This window comes from Meleagris gallopavo, chromosome 2, assembly GCF_905368555.1.
Source record: "Meleagris gallopavo chromosome 2, MGAL_WU_HG_1.1, whole genome shotgun sequence".
Taxonomy (NCBI): Eukaryota; Metazoa; Chordata; class Aves; order Galliformes; family Phasianidae; genus Meleagris; species Meleagris gallopavo.
Window position 1 is genome coordinate 22734607 of NC_139405.1, and position 17553 is coordinate 22752159.

The 17553-nt window shown below is 40.3% G+C and overlaps 1 protein-coding gene across 1 annotated transcript in view; it reads left to right on the top strand.

Annotated features, from left to right (window-relative positions):
* PKDCC (protein kinase domain containing, cytoplasmic) overlaps window positions 1-8935 on the top strand; it is a 32969-nt gene extending 24034 nt beyond the window's left edge. Inside the window, exons 6-7 of the mRNA XM_085219332.1 lie at window positions 5081-5254; window positions 7693-8935. Of these exons, the coding sequence (XP_085075458.1) occupies window positions 5081-5254; window positions 7693-7778 (260 nt within the window). The 3' untranslated portion in view covers window positions 7779-8935. The remainder of the gene's footprint in view (window positions 1-5080; window positions 5255-7692) is intronic.
* Window positions 8936-17553: the final 8618 nt, after the last annotated feature.

Consider the following 17553-nt stretch of genomic DNA (forward strand, 5'->3'; position numbering starts at 1 on the left):
AGGGTGTGCAAGCCCACAGAAAGGTGTAATAAACTTCTGTTGTCAGTTGAAAGTATGGTCACAACACTAAAAAAAGGCTGGAAGGCTGGACATTAAGCAAAGACATTTTGTGTTTTCCTTTGTCTTAAGACAATTTGGCAGGGTTATGCTGTATGTAAACATTTATAGTACAACAGTGTTTTGAAAAAATATTCTGCAGGCTCACTATAGCAACCTGCTTAGGAAATTGTAAATCTACCCAAGAATTATTGAAGTTGGGTAGGGTGTGTGTGTTTGCACACATGTGCATGTGTGAGGGGAACTTTTGCAAGGTCGCTGTGATACAGTTGGAGGCCGTTTGCAAGTCCTACAGCAGGCCAAAATGCCCAGACCGGAAGGGTTCTGGTGAAGGCACTTGCAGGCCCAGCTGGGAACAAGCCACAGTCCTTGCAGCCTGGATTCTTGCTTTATCTCACACTTGTGCATTTTGCCTTTTGTTCCCAGGGATGTAAAAGCTGCTTTGTGGTGGGCTCAGAGGTAAAGGTGCACAGGCAGAGTCTACTCGGTGCTGCCTTGCTGTTTCATGGGCAGCCCAGTACTTATCTTTGAGCCCCAGTACCCCATCCGTGCGGCTCCTGCTGTGTGATGTTAATGAGAATAAAATGTCACTGAATATATCATTCTCCGTGTTTATTTGTGCTGCAGGGACAGCAGGCTTGCCAGTTTAAATACTGCTCTGTTGTGAGCACAATAGCATGCGGAAAGAGGTAGGATTTGCTTGCAGCCTGTGTGCATGAATCAGCCAAAGGACAAAAGTGCACACCAGAGAAGCAGTGCTGTCTCCTGGTCTTGCAGCAAATCCACGTTCTGGCAGCCATTCCTGTCCTTCCAAACAGTGGGGTTTGTCAGAAACAATTAAAAGCAGAGACATAGAGGATACACCTAGCCAGTTGTTTTCTCTGATGCACCAAAAATGGCTTTCCTTAGCACAACTGCGCATAAGGCTTCTTGTTGGAAGAACCTTTAAATGTGAGATATTGAGGCATAAGGAAATTTAAAGCAGAAAATGAAATGTGCTAATAAGCATAAGTATGTTATTACCTATTTAGAATCTAATTCTGTGCTCCTTAATCTCCCTGGGAATCAGCAGGACTGTATAGCAAAATACTGCTCAGTACTGCTTTTACTGAGATGATTGGCAAAATGAGGCTCTTTCTGCTTACTTGTAAGCAAAGCAATTAAAAGAAAATCCAGATTTGGCTGCCAGAGCGCTTTTTTTTTTTTTTTTTTTTTTTTTTTTTTTTTTTTTTTTTCCATAATAGAGGAACAGGGGAAGGAGGAAAAGGAGTAATGTGATTTCTTTTTAAGGATGAACATTACTGCATTGATGTCATTGACCCACGCTGTACTGGCAGGTGATAACTACAAAACTGGGCACGTTTCCAATGGGTAGCTGTAGCTGGTAGTAAAAGTGCAATCTGGCTGCTGTGGCTGAAATAAACGGTCATTAGGACTGATTAAAGTCAGATTTTGGGTGACTCAAACAACCTAAAGGGGGGAAACCACAGGCTATTTCGCAGTTTACAGTATACTTGTGGAGTTTTTTATATGACTCAATCTAGTATAGTGAAAATGAGTATGTTTATAGATTATGGTCGGCTTTGGGACAGCACAGGTGATTTTTGATGGAAAGATTTTAGAATGAGATTTTAAAGTGCTGGCTTTCTTTTGTAGCCCTTGCACTGGTCAGTGAGGTTACAATTTGTTGAGATGCATACAAGAAGACATGTGCTTTGAAAATCATTGTGGCTGTTGTGAGGACTGGCTATTGCTGTAAGAAAATCTTAAGAAGATTTTGGACACATTAAAACAGCATGTTTTGGTCATCCAGAGCAAACTTCTGAAGCCTTTTTAAAACAACTTCTAAAAACATTTTAAAACTATTAAAAACGTTGCAAAACAAAACTTCTGAGAACTGCCCAGACTCAGTGTAGCAAATATTCTGAAGTTTCAAAATATTTACGTGGCAGGAAAAATGTTTCCTGGTAGGATTTATTTGTGTAGCTGTGAGCAGCAAATCAGCTCCAGCATGGTAAGCTGGAATAAATCTGCTGTAAGTGACATTAAGATCAAGCTTACTGCATTATATTTATTTGCTACAGCCCTCACAACATCAGTAGATGACAAGAAGGCTTCTTTTTCTGCTGCAATAGTGGTAGGAGCGCCTTGAATATCTCTGATCTGTTCCTTGCCATTGCCTTGATAGACTTCATATACTCTATGTCAAACAACGTATATGTACGCAAAAGTGTAAATTTATGGCTGTATTTATAGTATTAGGCAAGTATTTATTGGTTTTAAACACCATCAGTCTGGAAATCGACCAGAACTTTGACCTTTTTATGATGTGATTTATTGCTGTGAGCCTTCAAATTCCATGGACTCCATTTAAGCGAGTTTCAGGTCTTGGCAGGACAAACATCTGAGCTAGAGCTGCCCCTAACCCATTGGAGAATTTCTAAATTGAGCAAGTAACTGTGCTGGGGTGACCAGGATGATCATTTAAAGGTGTGGAAAACCCATTGCTGGGTCTGATAGACTTGCCATGTGTCCATAACACAAGACAAATGCTATGGCATTTTTTTGTTGATATGTATTGCAGGACATACCACAAAGGCTCTACTGAATTTTGAAAACAAGAAATGAAGGGCTGAAATGGTTTGGATGTGGAAGGTACTGTGCTGTGATTCCCCAGGAAAGCTTTGTTCTGTTTGCAGTTTATTAAGCAGGTTTTATCTAAGAGAGGAACAACCCTTTAAACTGAAGCAAGGAGTACTGATGTTTGGGTTCCTTGTGCATTTAGGTCTCTCCTGCACATGAGCATTTCCCTCTGACTTACATCTGGACGTGAATGAGGAGTGGGTTGCAGTGAGGTTCCTGCTGGCTGAGGCTGATAGGGAGCAAGGAGCAGCAGGAGGCTCCAATCATGGCCAGGAGCATTTCCACCAAGGGGCATCCGTCAGGAGGGGGCCCTTCCAGTGACTCCTCTTGAGAAGAGTATAATTCTTCTCAACTCATGCAAATTCAGGCTCGGGGGGTCAGCTCCCTAATTTGTGACTGTGTAAACAAGGGATTCCAGGAATGTTTGCCTTTGCTGTTCAAAGAGTGAAGGCAGCTACCTTGCTCTACTCAAGATGAAGTGATTTTTGGATAAAATTCAGTTTCCTCAGACCAGTGCTTTGTTGGCATTGCAGTGAGTTTCAGATTTTTTCTATTCTTTCTCTATCTCTGAGGAAATCCTGTGCTGGTTTCCCAGCGTGGCAGGAGCACCTGGCTGGTTTGGAATGACCCCATGCCCTTGCCTGTCCCAGTTCCCTGGGGGTCATACTGCATCCCCCTTGGCTACTCGGATACAGCACCCTAAGTACCAGCTTGAAGGCTGCATTCCCTCCTGCCCCATGACAGGAGCACTTTGACCATCACCGCGGTTGTTGCTGGTCCACCTCACATTTCCAATTCACATTTCCAAACTGCCCAAATGATTCACCAGGCTCCACGTTTTTACATCTCATGATTTACATCATTTTCCTCGCCTGGGCTGCCAGGCGCTGATCAATATTCAACAGCTACTATGCAGAGATAAGGGAATATTATTCACTTAGATGCAATTATGTTTTCACAGAGAGAAAAAAAAGACTTTACCTATCCACTCAGTAGCAGTTTGATTTATGCTACGACCTCTTCAGAAAGAGTGTATATATATTTTTGGTGGTGAAATGAATGTTTCTAATGTGAAACTAATTTTTTCATTCTTAAGTCTTTTACTTTTCTTCATGAGTGCTAGTCTGCATTTCCTAAATTAACATAAGGGATTTTTGCCTTTGATGTAAGTGGGACATGATCAGCTCTGATGTTTCTTCCTGTTTGTGAGTGTCTTGCAGTAATTTTAATGAGACAGGCTTAAAAAAGAGTGTGTATTTACTGCATTTGTTTCCCACTGTTTCAGACTATGCGGTGTGAACGAGCGCTTGGGTGTGCAATTCTTTTCCTGATTGAAATACTGGCATTTTAGACTAGAGGCAAGTGTGTCTGCTGGCTTGGTGATGTTTGTAAAATATGCTGTCTGAAATAGTGGTGGGCTGAATCTGCCATGTCAGGAAGAAAATGCCTGAACCAGAGTGACTTAAGAATAGGCTGTATGTCAGGACGGGCAGCTCTGGTTTCCATAATAGATACAATTAGAAGAAATATAGAATGTATTTATTTTTTGAATAGGATGTGGGAAGGGAAGCGACAGGAGAGGAACCATCTGTTTGTGTGTCTGGAAGCTAAATAGAGATGTTTATAAATGATTAGTTTAATTTGCTGGCGCATTCATTAGTGAAACTCCCATAAGCGGCTGGGAAAGCAAAAGGAGCTGTGAACAGAGAACAAGGGGAGCTCATAAAGGCAAGGGAGACTGAACGGCAGCCAAGGGGACGAGCAGCGCACTGGGCAGTGTGGAGCCCAGGGCAGCCGTTGTGCTTCCTTATGCTTTTTTTTTCCCTCCTCCTCCTCGAGACCCATCGAGCAACTCCCCTTTTGTGCTCATCTGAGCGAGCAAAACAAAGAAGTTTGCTTAATTAAAAGGCTGTCTTTTCTTCTCCCTGTAAAGGGGCTGGAAGAAAATGGTGTGCCACTGGGAGAGTGAGGGAGGGCTGGAGCTCCTGGTGGGCTCCCCCAACAGCTATGTTCCCTGGGAAGTGGGACAGTCAGCTGGGTCATTTGAGTGGAGATATTGGTTCAGTAGAACATTCTTCCCCTAAAATCCCAGTAAAACCAGAGCCTTGCCTGCACACTGGGGAGGAGGAAAGAGTTTTGTGCATGGACTGTTTATTTATAGGTGCTTTCTGGAAGAAAAAAGGTGAGGAGAAAGGAAGGAAGGAACAGGAAAGTAAGATGCAGAGCTATAAACATGTTTGGGAGTGAAATGGGACTGGTACAGTCACCTTTTTTTTAATCATATATTCCTCTCCTAATCTTTTGAAATAAACCTTGCCTGCTAAGTACAAGCAGTTTGCCAGACCTTTCAAGACGATTGTTTTGCTGTGGTTATTTGCAGAGTACCGGCGGTTGCCTGAAGCCTTTATTCCTGATGAGAACTACAGATGCTGGCCATCTTACCATCACAAGGGCTGCCTCCTCTCTGTGTTTGATGTTAATGAAGCCATGGAGATTTGCGACAGCTACTCCCAGTGCAAAGCTTTCGTCCTAACCAACCAGACGACTTGGACAGGTAGGTCATGAGTGCTGCTGAAGGGGACACCAACATTTTGTTTTAGACAAAACATTTGCAGAGGTGACAAGAAAAGTCTGACACCAGTTTCCGCAGTTAGATTTGCAGGCCATGGCCCAACATGTGGATTTTCACACGACTTTCCAAGCCACGTGATTGTTGCAGTTTAACATGAAACCAAACAGGTTCTTCCATGCATCTAGCTGGGACTTCCTGTCTGATGTGAGGAATGTTTTGCTGCTGGTGTGCTTCTGCCAGCAGGGCTTGGCTGAAGGATGGTGAGGAGAGAGGGTTTCAACCAGTTAGAAGTGGATGGCCTGACACATTTCATCTGGAAAAATCTTTTTTCTAGGGGAAAAAAACATTTGCTACCACAACTCATTTTCTTTACCAGAATATGCCTCTTGAAAAAATAAATACACTTCCCCAGAGGTTTGTGGGCCTGGCAGTCTCAGTGTGGTTCCCCTGCAGGCAAGTGGTCCGTGCTGATTAACATCAGTGGAGCGTTGCTCCTGGCTCCTGGCTGCTCAACCAGGCTGACAGTGATTCTGAGGAACTCCACAGCATGCTGAGAAACAAAAACGTTGCAAGTGTCTGCTAAAACCAGACATGATCATGCATTTAGTGTGGAGTGAACTTGTCTTCTTTTGTCTCCATTCTGTGAGATAAGGCCCCACCGAAGTTCAGTGTGAGGTTTTCCTCCTGTAGTGACTGGTTCCGATGTGTGTGTCCTGTGGACTTTCCCAACCTGAGACTGTTATGTGTTCTTCCCCCTCCCAACACAGCTATTTTCCTGCTTGGGATTGCCAATTTCAGCAGAGGACAGCTTGTCTCCTCTACTCCTGTCTTTGAGAGGAAGGGTGGCTGATGCAAGCCAACCCTTGGGAAAGCTGATTTAAGGCCTTGTTCTACCACAGACTTCAGTGTGGCAATTATTTAGGCTCTGAGGCTAAACTTTCTGTCTGTACAACTGCGATCACAGCATGCCTTAACATCAAAATTTACCCTATGTGCAAGTGGATGCTTTGGTTTTGCTTAGTGGAGGAAAATAAATACGCGCAAACCAGGCTTACATATGTGCCTGTTTCTTGGTGCAGACCTCTGGCTCTGAAAGTATCACAAATGAAGAGAATCTTCAGACATGCCAGGGTGTTTCAGAGAGTATAGTGCTACAGCACTATATGTACTCTGTATACTCTCTGTATTTCTCGTGCTTCTAAGAGATATGAACAGAGACCTCCATGGAACCAGGAAAAAACTAGTTTATTTTAAATTTGCCTGTGATTAATCAGTGATTACTTGCTCATCATATGATAATATCAGACTGTTGAAGTTAACTAACATGCTAAAAAATAATTCTAATGGGCTATAGGAGTTCCTAGGAAGTTTACAGCAGCCCCTGTCTCAGATTATAGAATTAACAGTGAACAAAATGTAGCAGCCATATTTCAAGTATTACATGAAATAGCACTTCTCTGTGCTGTCCTTGATGTGTGAGTGCTTGAATCCCTGCAGTCTGCAGCTTGAAAATTTGGTCAAGAGTTGAAGCATCCTGTTTGTCATGTGATACTTTTAAAGAAAATAGTGTTATGGGAGCCCCCTAGAGAGGCAGGCTGGGAGTAAAGAGCACTTGGTGTTATGAATTTTAGAGAGTGAAGGCAGAAGTTCAGTATTGCTGGAGAATTTCTGCAGCCTCTGCTTTAAGAAGAGGCAGTTGCTGGGTCCATGGGAGGGCCAGAACTTATCTGGAGACACGGATGTGAAAGTACAAGACCTGTCCTGCAGCACCCACAGAATGGTGAATGAAACCTGACAGAATTCAGCTGAATTTGGTGCCTTACATTGCCCAGGGCGTTATCACTTGCTGGATTATTTATTTATTTATTTATTTATGGTGTAAAGAGTAAAAGTGTTGCCCCAGCATGTATAAAGCCCAGAGCTACGAAGTGATCAGCAAGAGCTGTTTTCCTGAAGGTTGTTATGTTTAACGTATATTTTGCTGATCAGTGTTACAAAGATTCAAGCATGCAAAGCTGATACCTCTCCTGTGGAATCAGATGACTTTCCTTCATTGAAGAGCTGAACCCAGGTTCATTTATATCAGTGAGAGAGTCTTTGAAGCCTTCCCTTTTAAAAAATTATGTTACATTTATATTAAAACCTTCAGACCTCTCCTCATTTACCTTTTCAACTGTATGCAGCTGTGTCTTGACTATAATTGTGTAAATGTACAGAAAGCAGGGAAGATTTAGTATAACTTCAAATGAAAGCATTACAGCTTACAGTTAAAGTTAAGAAAGACTTCAGTGTTGGATTGCCTAAAGAATGCATTGCTTGATTGTGAATACAAAATGTCATTACTGTAAAGCAGGCAACCTTTTGCTCATCACTTCTAATTACCTTTCTTCCCTTTCTCCTCCCTTTCCTACCCTGTGCAGGTCGGCAGCTTGTCTTCTTCAAGGCGGCTTCAAATCATATCATGCCTGATCCTGACAAGATAACATATGTGAAAGTGACAGACTGACAGCTGAAGTGGCTCAGTCTGATGTGTGAGTGACCAGAGCTGTTTGTGTATAAATATAGGCAGCTGTTATGTATAAGGTGGCTGTGTCCAGAGAGATAATTGCACTATTACTCATTCTAATCTATAGAGTGCTAAACAAAACTTTTAAGAAGTAACCTGCGTGACCAGGATGAATGTGCAATAAGACAACATTTTGAAAATGTGATTTTTAAAACGAAGCAAAATACAAAATACGATACACTGTTGGGATGTAATTTTGGATATAAATCAACTGGCAGCTCTAACTTTTCTAACTAAGGTTAGTGTGACTTTTCTGACCTGTGTGTGTGAGTACAGGGACAGAAGTTGATTATTTCTATGAGAAATCTGTATCTTCTGCATTGATATTTATTTGAGCTCGTACAATCACAACAGAGTAACTGAAACATATCAATTTGTAAGCTAAGTATCAAACATTGCTGAAGACAATCAGCATTCATGTTAAAGCTATCGAATATGCAATAGCAACATGTTTGTCAAAATGAAAGAATTGATTATGTTTAGAATTGCAAGACTGTAGCTAATTTTCATTTTCGCTTCCAATGTTATCACAAAGGTTCATTTTTTTTAATTTAAAAGAGCCATTTTGTAGGTCTAGCAAATCACATAAGCATTTGAATGGTCCCCCTGAAAGGCAGGGGCTTAACCAAGTGCTGAATGCATTGCTGAATAGGGATAGGCCTAAGCATATGCTTACAATTAAGCCTGTGCTTAAGACTTTTGTTGAATCAAGTTTGAATTGTTCATGAAGCCACATCTTTGACAAACAGGCAAAGCAATCCATCTGGTGAAACAGAACTATTTTATGGAATATCTTGCAGTTATTCATATTTTTATCATCAAATCCGTGGTTTTCTAAGGCACCGCTTGCTAATTCTTAGAGTGAATGAAGTAAATGACCTTAATAATGGTAATTGAATGCTAGCCTTAATTCTATATAAAATGCTTTTTATAGGCATGGTGTGTCTAGAGAATTTGCTTTCAGTGAAAGCAATGAAGTAAATGCTAAAGTGACCAATGTCATACTGTTTTGTAGTTTGTACAGCCAGGGAAAAAAAATGTGCATTTGTTTCTTAAATGGTTTATTTTTGTAATAAATAAAAGATAAATGCAATCTCTTTCTTACTTGCTTTTCTTGTGTTGGAAATAAATGCCAGAATCCAGTGAGGGTTTAGTTATGGTGTACTGTAAGTCACATTAAACCCAGGGTGTTATTTCTAGGAAGGAGCTGATGTTGCTCCAGTGGCTTCCAGCAAGGGGTGTGTTTCAGGATCCAGGGGTGGCTTTTGTCTATGTATTTGACTGTCACAAAACAGGTGACCATTAGAAGACAACACTTCATCAGCCTTTCTTTTTCTGAAGTTTGAGTCATGTCAGTACCATTTGTAGAGGGGGAGAGGGTGAGAATAGAACCTGAAGTAATTAGCCATGGTGCTAGATGGTTGATTTTCTTGCTGGACATAGAGAGAAGGGTAGCAGGAGAGCAAGGAAGAGGGGCAGAAATTTTCATAGTCCAAGTGATTGCACAGAAGGGATGGCCAGATGGTGACACAATTGGCAGCAGGTTTGTCTCACCACGGTTCCTCTGAGGTCACTGATATCCTAACGACTTCTGGCAGTCCACTGAAATGACATGCTGTAATGGGGGTAACTCACAGATTATCAAACTACCCGCCGCAATAGCTCAGCTGATTGTGTCACAGTGCACTTAGAAACCCATCAATCACACTGTGGTAATAAACAAACACTACAGATTCTTTTAAAATTGCTACATAAATCATGCCAACACACACTGCACAGTTCATTGAAGTGATACGGGTTGTTGGCACTGAGGTGCTGGTATGTATTTGGAAAATGTTTAGCCTCCCCATTTAAGGTCTACACACCATTCCAAAAATACTCAGCATTTAAAAACAAAGTGAATGATTAAATCCTTTAGCTGTGTTCCTAGATAAAAAATTGTCAACAGCTAAAAGAAAAAAAAAGATATCTGGGATATTCTTTAATACTGTGGGCAGATACCTAAGGATAATTTCACTTCATCATTTTCTGCACGCCTGAAAAGAAAAAAAAAAAACAACAAACACCTCTGAAGTCAGAAATTGTTTATCTCTGGAATTAAACAAACTTGCCAAACCAATTTACATCAGCTTTTGCAAACAGAGATCAAGTAAGTAAGAAACAGCCATGAGCCAAGAAGCTGGATTCTAGATCACAGCAGTAATCAACTTTATATAGGCAGTTTTATAACTCTTTGAGAGTAAGGCTTTCCAATGGAAATCATGATTAAAATCTTAATAAGAGAGGCGTGATACTACAACAAGTGAGTTTAAAAGCTGTAATGAGCACTGGTAAAAGCTTGAATTCATGGGGAGAAAGTGTCTTTGGCAGCTGTGGGTCTGATTCAGCAGTGCCTGACTGGCGCTTGTGGCATGGAAACCCCTGAGAAACCACAGCAGAGGAGGAGGCAGAGCTCAAAGAGAGCTGGCAGGTCTGTTCCACTCAGCCAGGAGCTGTACTGTGTCTTCTGTGGAAAAAAGAATTTCTATTTCCTCCCCGCCCATAACTTTTTGACTGCTTTTTACATTTCCTGACATACTCAGGCCACAAGGTAGAAATATGAAAGAAGACACCCACACGGCTTTAAATGATGTCTGTGTGTGTGCATGCACATGTGTGTACGTGTACACTTATTTATGTCTGTCACACTGAACAGAGATTATTTACCTAGTGAAAAAGCAATTGGCTACGTACAAAATGAAGTGCTAAAGGATGTTGAATTCATCTGGAGAAGTGAGCTCCATGAAGTCGCAGTTCTCTGCAAGTCTGTGCTGAGTGCTTGTTCCAACCTAGGGCTGCAGTGCCCTGCTCAGGCTGTGGCATAAAGTGCCTCCAAGGGCTGCCCATGCTCTTCCTGCCTGACTTATGGAGTGATGAATTTGTATCATCTGTACAACGGCTTACAGTAAGTGAATGCAACCTTGTGTTTATCCTAGATGAGCAAAGGAGTAGATGTGGTAGCTAACATGTCAGTTCTAGACAATTGTCTGGAAAGAGGTAGTTACCATGTGGGCTCTCTCTGCTATGGTCATGGATTCCTACAGATTTGTACTGCTCTACTGCTCTCCCACACCTCTCTGCAGCAGCAGATACTTGGTGATATATATGAGGTGTGCATTTCAGAAAGAATTAGAGAAGCAAAATATATACCTTTCTTACACTTTGACTGATGGATGTGGAGTGCTGACTGTTAATGTTTATAAGACCCCACGACTTTGTGCAGTCACTATTTCGAGTGAAGAAGACACACTTGTTGATAATAAGGTAGATGAGGCAAATGATTCTGAGGACTGCTTCTGAGAGATCCCAAGACCATACAAGGGCCATATACATCCTTCAGTACAGATGTGGACACTGACTGGCATTTTAACCATAACAAGTAACTTGCTTGCAAGTAACTACAAGTGTATTTTTTTCAAGCTGACGTGGATGGTTTTGAAAGCTGCATTTTAAAAATAGAAAGGAAGCAAAAGTATCACGTCTCTTCCTTTCGTAGATGCACACAGTCAACATTTGACTTTGTTTAATAAGTGCTCCATATCCCCATGCAAGCTGAAGGGAAATATAATTCAATAGGAGCCATCCTGATTATTAAAGCGTCTCTGATGTCAAGCCAGCGGTCAAACAACGCCTTTATTAGAAATCGTGGCTTGTAAACAATAAATCCCCACTCATCACAGTTTTTCAGCAAAAGACTCTAAGGCTAAGAAGGAAGACTAAACTATTCAGTGACTACTTGAAATGATAAAGCCAAAATCTGATCTTACTTAGCTTGATTTTTTCAGTGTAGTCCAGCTAATCCTTGATTTATGTTCATACAAAACAGAATCAGACTGTCAGATGAATAGCTGTGAAGTACAAACAAAATAAAACTCACCTCTTTGATCTAAATGCTTTGACCATAAAAGTGAAGAAAAATACACTGATTTTTCCCTGTATTCATACGCATAATACGTGTGAGTAAGCATGTGTATAATAGGTTCATGTGAAAGTCAGTGACAACATGGAGCATTACCTCACCCTTACAGTGGAAGTTTCAGCAAGACTAAGCAAATTAAAGACATACCATTCAATAAATAGTCTAAGGAAATGAGTATTATTTCTACAAACTTACTGTTCAACAGTAAGAGGCTTCATGTCATCCTCATTTATCATCCTTCTGCCGAGTTCAAGTATGTCCTAACAAGTCCGAGTTTTCAGCATTCAGCAATACCCAGCGTGCATGAAGACAATGGTACAAATTGGTATTTACAAATTAAAGCTTTCTATAAATACACTAGAAGAAATGTGGAGCAGCCGGTCAAATGGACGATGAGGGGCACAAAAGCAGTTTTAGAAATGGGCATACTTCACATTTCATACAAGACCTTGATTCTGGGCAAGTTCATGACCTATTATAAACATTACATGACATTACCAGGCCTCATCTCATTCTTGGACACGAGCTATTTCCACATATTTTACCATCCTGCACTGTAGTCCCATGAGTGGCAAAACTAATGCTCATTTCAAGAACAAAACACCTCAATTAAAAATCAAATCTTCATCTGCATGTGGTTCTGATTTCTTATTCAGGATGAAAGTTAGGTAACACTCAACTTTTAAGCAGAGAGAATACTACAGGGACAAAAAATAATACCTGCTTTATTGTATAGGCAATGAGTCTGCAAATAGACTGTACATTCTACCTAGAGAATTAATGTTTAATAACTTGGGTTGCAGGTCAAGGTGGCAGATGTGAAAAGAAATTACCATATTTCAGCCTTATATTGCAACATATGTTTCATGACCTATAATTACTCTGATATATGGTTCATTTCTTAAGGACCAAGCTCCTTGAATTATGTGGTTACGCAGGAACATACTTTTCTTTGTGTTTTTTTTTAGCAGCTTCTAGAGTGTGAATAAAAGAGAACTATATGAGTGTAATAATACTCATGCAATTAAGAAACCGCTGTAGTTGTGGTGCTACTGAGTCTACTCATTAAAATTAACAGTAATTCCCAAATGGATGCTGATGCTAGGCAAAAACATCACAGGATGGCAAATATACATCATTTTAAAAGTAATAGGAAAGGGACATGGGAACTAGGTAATAAAAAGGTATGAGAAAAACAGAGATGTAAGAAATGTAAGAAATATTTTTTGGGTGGTCAAAATTTACTGTGGGGGAGAAACAAGTGTGGAGTACCAAAATTCTCCACTAAAACTCAGGAACGGATTAACTCTCTGTGGTCACCAGCCCATGTGCTATCAGTTCTCAGTCTCTTCAGTACCCTGAAAGTTATTTCTGTCTGAGCTTCAGTCTTCCAGTTCTTGCTCACCAGTGTTGGACTGTTTGTGTGTGACAGAACAAAATTCCAGCATTTCAGTAACCGATCAGCCAACATTGGCTCTTGCTTTGTGTTGCAATTCACTCTCCGAAGTTGGACTGGACATGCCTTCAGCTTGCTTGCAATCAATTCATTAACTACTGTTGTACCTACCTCTCTCCTATGACAAGATAAACCATCCTACAATGCCATCTAGTGATGCCGACAGATTTTTTCAAAAATCTAGATCTTAAGCTTTCCAAGTAACCATTGTGCATGTGCATTTTGATTCCTTCCAAATTGTTTGATGGTGTAAGAGAGCACAGTATGTGCTCCAGCTGTCACCTGGAAAGTCATTTGGTACCAAGGTGCCTGCATCTTCCATCTTGTGTGCCTCTGATGCAAATTCTACCAAAGGACCTCATGAAGCTGCCTGCTCAGTACCTTCTGAGGGCTGTGCGTCTCACTTTTAAAGCAGAGCTCCAAATGCGAAATCCTACCATAGTAATTTTAAAACTACACAGCATCTAGGATAGCAAACCAAGTATGACTGGCTTCAAATTTCTGTTGCTGTGCCCTCTCAGACATGTTGAGGCTCAAATCTGAGGAACTGAACACAGAGGGGATGAAGCAAGGAATGGCAAATTTGCTGTGTATAATGTATTGGACACCATCTGTATTTTATTCAAATAGGGATATATATTTTGTGAAAATAAAAACCAGCCTCATGAGTCAGTGTGTGCAAGGCAGTCACTTGAATATCTATAATGGGAAACATGCTCTAGGTTGGAAGTTGCAAAGGGAAATCAAATGTTTGAAGTGTCAAAGTTGGAAAAATATAAAATACGCCTGACACCGTAGCTATTGAAGCCAAAATGAATAAATCATCATCTCAGGAAAGAAAACCCCACCAAGCTCTTGGCTATAACCTTCATTTTCCTACACTCAAATAAAATTACATACAACCTGATAATTTAACCAGACTTGTCAATAAGAACTGATGGCTTCAACAGACACTATCACTTCATGCTTCAGTGTGTGCTTCAGAAGCATCCAATATATTATCCAAGAAATAAATTTAATGTCAAGCTTTTCTCTTTAAGTTGATAGAAGAACCTTACGCAGTGGAGCTGATGTAAAATATGTCGTATTGCAGAGCATTAGAGTGAAATGAAATTAATGCCAGCTCGGTAATTTATTCCCTATGTATGGCCTTTCCTGAGCAGTTATGCAAGAAGTATTTTAGTATCTTTCTAAGTAGGGCAAGCATGATTTCCAAGAAGGAATTTGAGAGAAGTTTTGAGGTTAAAACAGTAGGAGTCTGAGCTTGCACTCCCATCTCTTTTACAGTCTCACTGTTGATTCTGGTCAAATCTTAGTCCACTTTTTCATTATGTAAATCTCATTGTCAGAAATGTGTTTTGCAAATATTGCTGTACCCAGTTGTGCCAATCTGGGGAAAGTTACTGGGACACAGTGTTCTCTGGCTTTGTCTGCATCGGGGTTTTATTTATAACAAATCAAATATCTTGACGGAAAGATGAGAATAGTGACTATAGCTGCAACTTGACATGCCATAATTTGGGCAAATCGAGGCCTTTTGTTTAGTGTTTATACGTACTTATTTATTTATTTGTCAGAAGGGAATAGTCCCTGGAAATTGCAAATCAAAATCTCATTTTTACTTGCTTAGAATAACCTAGCTGGCTTTTTACCTGTTAAAAATAGATTCACCGGTCTAAAGGCAATGCTATGTGGAGCCTGAGCTGAATGCACCATTGAGGGAAAGAATGATGAGGAATGGATTCAACATCCCCATTCACCATGACCCTAGATGGACGTTTCAAAAGGCTTTCTTTAACTGTTTGTGCTCTGACACCAACTCCAATACCTTCCCACATACTGAGAAGTATTTACCTTTCCAAAGGTCCTGCTGGCTTTCAAAGAATTTCCTAAAATTAAGTATCCCTTATTGCAATCAAGAATAGTGTAACTGTGGTCACAGTTAAAATATGTCAGTCAGGCAACTGGCATTTACTCCAGAATGACCCTTGTAGGGCTGACCACAAAGCCAGTCACCCTGTTAGCAGTGTCTGACAGCCACCAGCTAACTGGCTCTGAGGGAAAGACCACGAATAAGCAGAGACCTGACCCTTCTTCTGACACATGCCTACTTTTTCTAAGCAGAAGTTCAGGATTTTCACAAGGCTAAATTATTAAAACATCTCTAGTCCTTCTCTATATGATGTCATATCACTTATCTTGATAGTTGTGATGGGGGCCAGTATCTTCTACCTTGAAATAAGCTCCCCTGTCTTGGCTTGGTTGCGTATAAGGCGCAGGGAATTGTTATTCTGTGAGAGAGTGCTTTTCTATTGACATGGTATCTTAATTAAATCTACAAATGGAACACGTCTTTGGTGTTTTCAGTAATTTTTTTCTTCTGTGAATTACTTTCAATATTTGTTTATTCTTCAGCCAGAAATGCAGTCCAAGGGAAGCTGGAAACAATGCTCAACTTAGAATCTTGATATTAGCATGTACAGTCTATATAAAGATATTAAAAACACACATTAAGCAAAGCCTCAGACTCCACAGAGAAGGTAAGGCTTTTCACTGTCCTTGAAGATTAATGTAAACCTCTTGCAATGGATGGTATTGGTATGTGTACATTGGAATTTTTTATTACTCACCCATTTTTATTACTCACCCATAGTTAGGAAAGTTTCTTACAATACCTGCTGATGAAACCAAAAAAGTGTAAAATTGCATTAAGACATACGTTACTATTATATAGATCTGGAGTAGGCACTAAATTCTTTATTTTCTGAATATAGTTTGTAAAAATAACTGAGGAAGATGCAGTGCTTCCTGATCTTGTAGTGCAAGTTCTCCAGTCTCAGTTGATGAACTCTGGTCACCAGTTAATCAAACATACGTACTATGTAAGTATATCTACCTACATGCCTAAAATAGTTACTGTTTTCCCCTCTCCAACTGTATTTAATGTGATAAACTTGAAAAGCCCAGTGATTATACTCTGCTTCATACACTGAATATCTTTGCTCTAAACAAATGCAAGAGATCTGATACTTTTTTTTCAAACAGTATGAAGTGAATGTATGAATTTCATGAAAGATTATTGATCTCCAAGGCAGGTACAGTTATCCAGCTTTCTGGTAATTGCAGATGGCCAGTAAGAAAATACACAAATGGATGAGGAAGTGGACAAACTTAGATTCCCTTATTCTTGAAAACAACTGGCGTTCTATCTCCAGACCAGAAAAACATCTGAGCAAAAACTGCAGAAGTGCAGAATAGAGAGTGACAAGCCTAGATGTTTTTCCCAGACTGCTATGTTCACTCATGGGACTCAACTCAAGAAGCTTAACTGCTGTCACACGAGGTACATAAGAGGCAAAGGAGGCTCAAAACATTCACACTACAGCTACTTTAACTCCCATGTCTTACTCCTTTCAGTTTCTTGCTCTGTATTATGTTACACTGTCATTTACATATAAAGTTTGTACATGAACTGATGGCTTAAGTCTATTTTGTTGTAAAAGATCAAATTCCCACTACCAACCCATCCTTTCTGAACTGGACTGTGGAATGAGTCCTTACTTGCTGTCTAACCCTACCCCAATTCAAACAAAGCCGTTGACTTCAGCAAGCTGGCTTGTATGAATAAGTCTTGTTAAGATATGGCCTGTATGTTCCAAACTGTCTCATTTTTTGTCATATTCACACCAGGGACTCGTATCCTTTTAAGATTTTTGTGAAACCTTCACCCTTTTGTCCTTCCAAAGTCCAGCAGTAGCTGTAACTTTGAAGATGTAGCTACTTTTTTTCATCTGTACTGCCCCTTTGTCCAACAGCCCTTTAACATGAACATTTTCTTCTAGTATGCAATATAAAATCCCCCATTGCCTTTCTTGGAATACTGCTGGAAAGGCTTAAAGCCAGTGCTCTGCATTTCCCACTGCCAGTCAATAGTTCTCTGCCCTCTGTCAAAATTATAAAATTGGAGAAAGGCAGTGGCCGTGAAATATATGTTGTCCATGAGCTCACCTAAGAAATGACACAGTGAATAGTCATTTGTTCCCTATTGCATAACGGTCATTTTTCCATGAATACTGCTTGAAGCAGTACAGAGAATACATTTGCATAAACCATTTGTTAGAAACAGAAGACTCTTTGTGAAGAACTATTAAAAAAGCCACATAATCTACTTTTCTGTTCTTATGCAGGTTCCTGTGAGAACACAGAGCTCCTTTGTAAACAGAATCTAAATACAAGGGCTGGGTATGTTTTTCCTGCAATCAAGATTCCATAAATAATAAAATTGGAGTTCAAAACCAGAA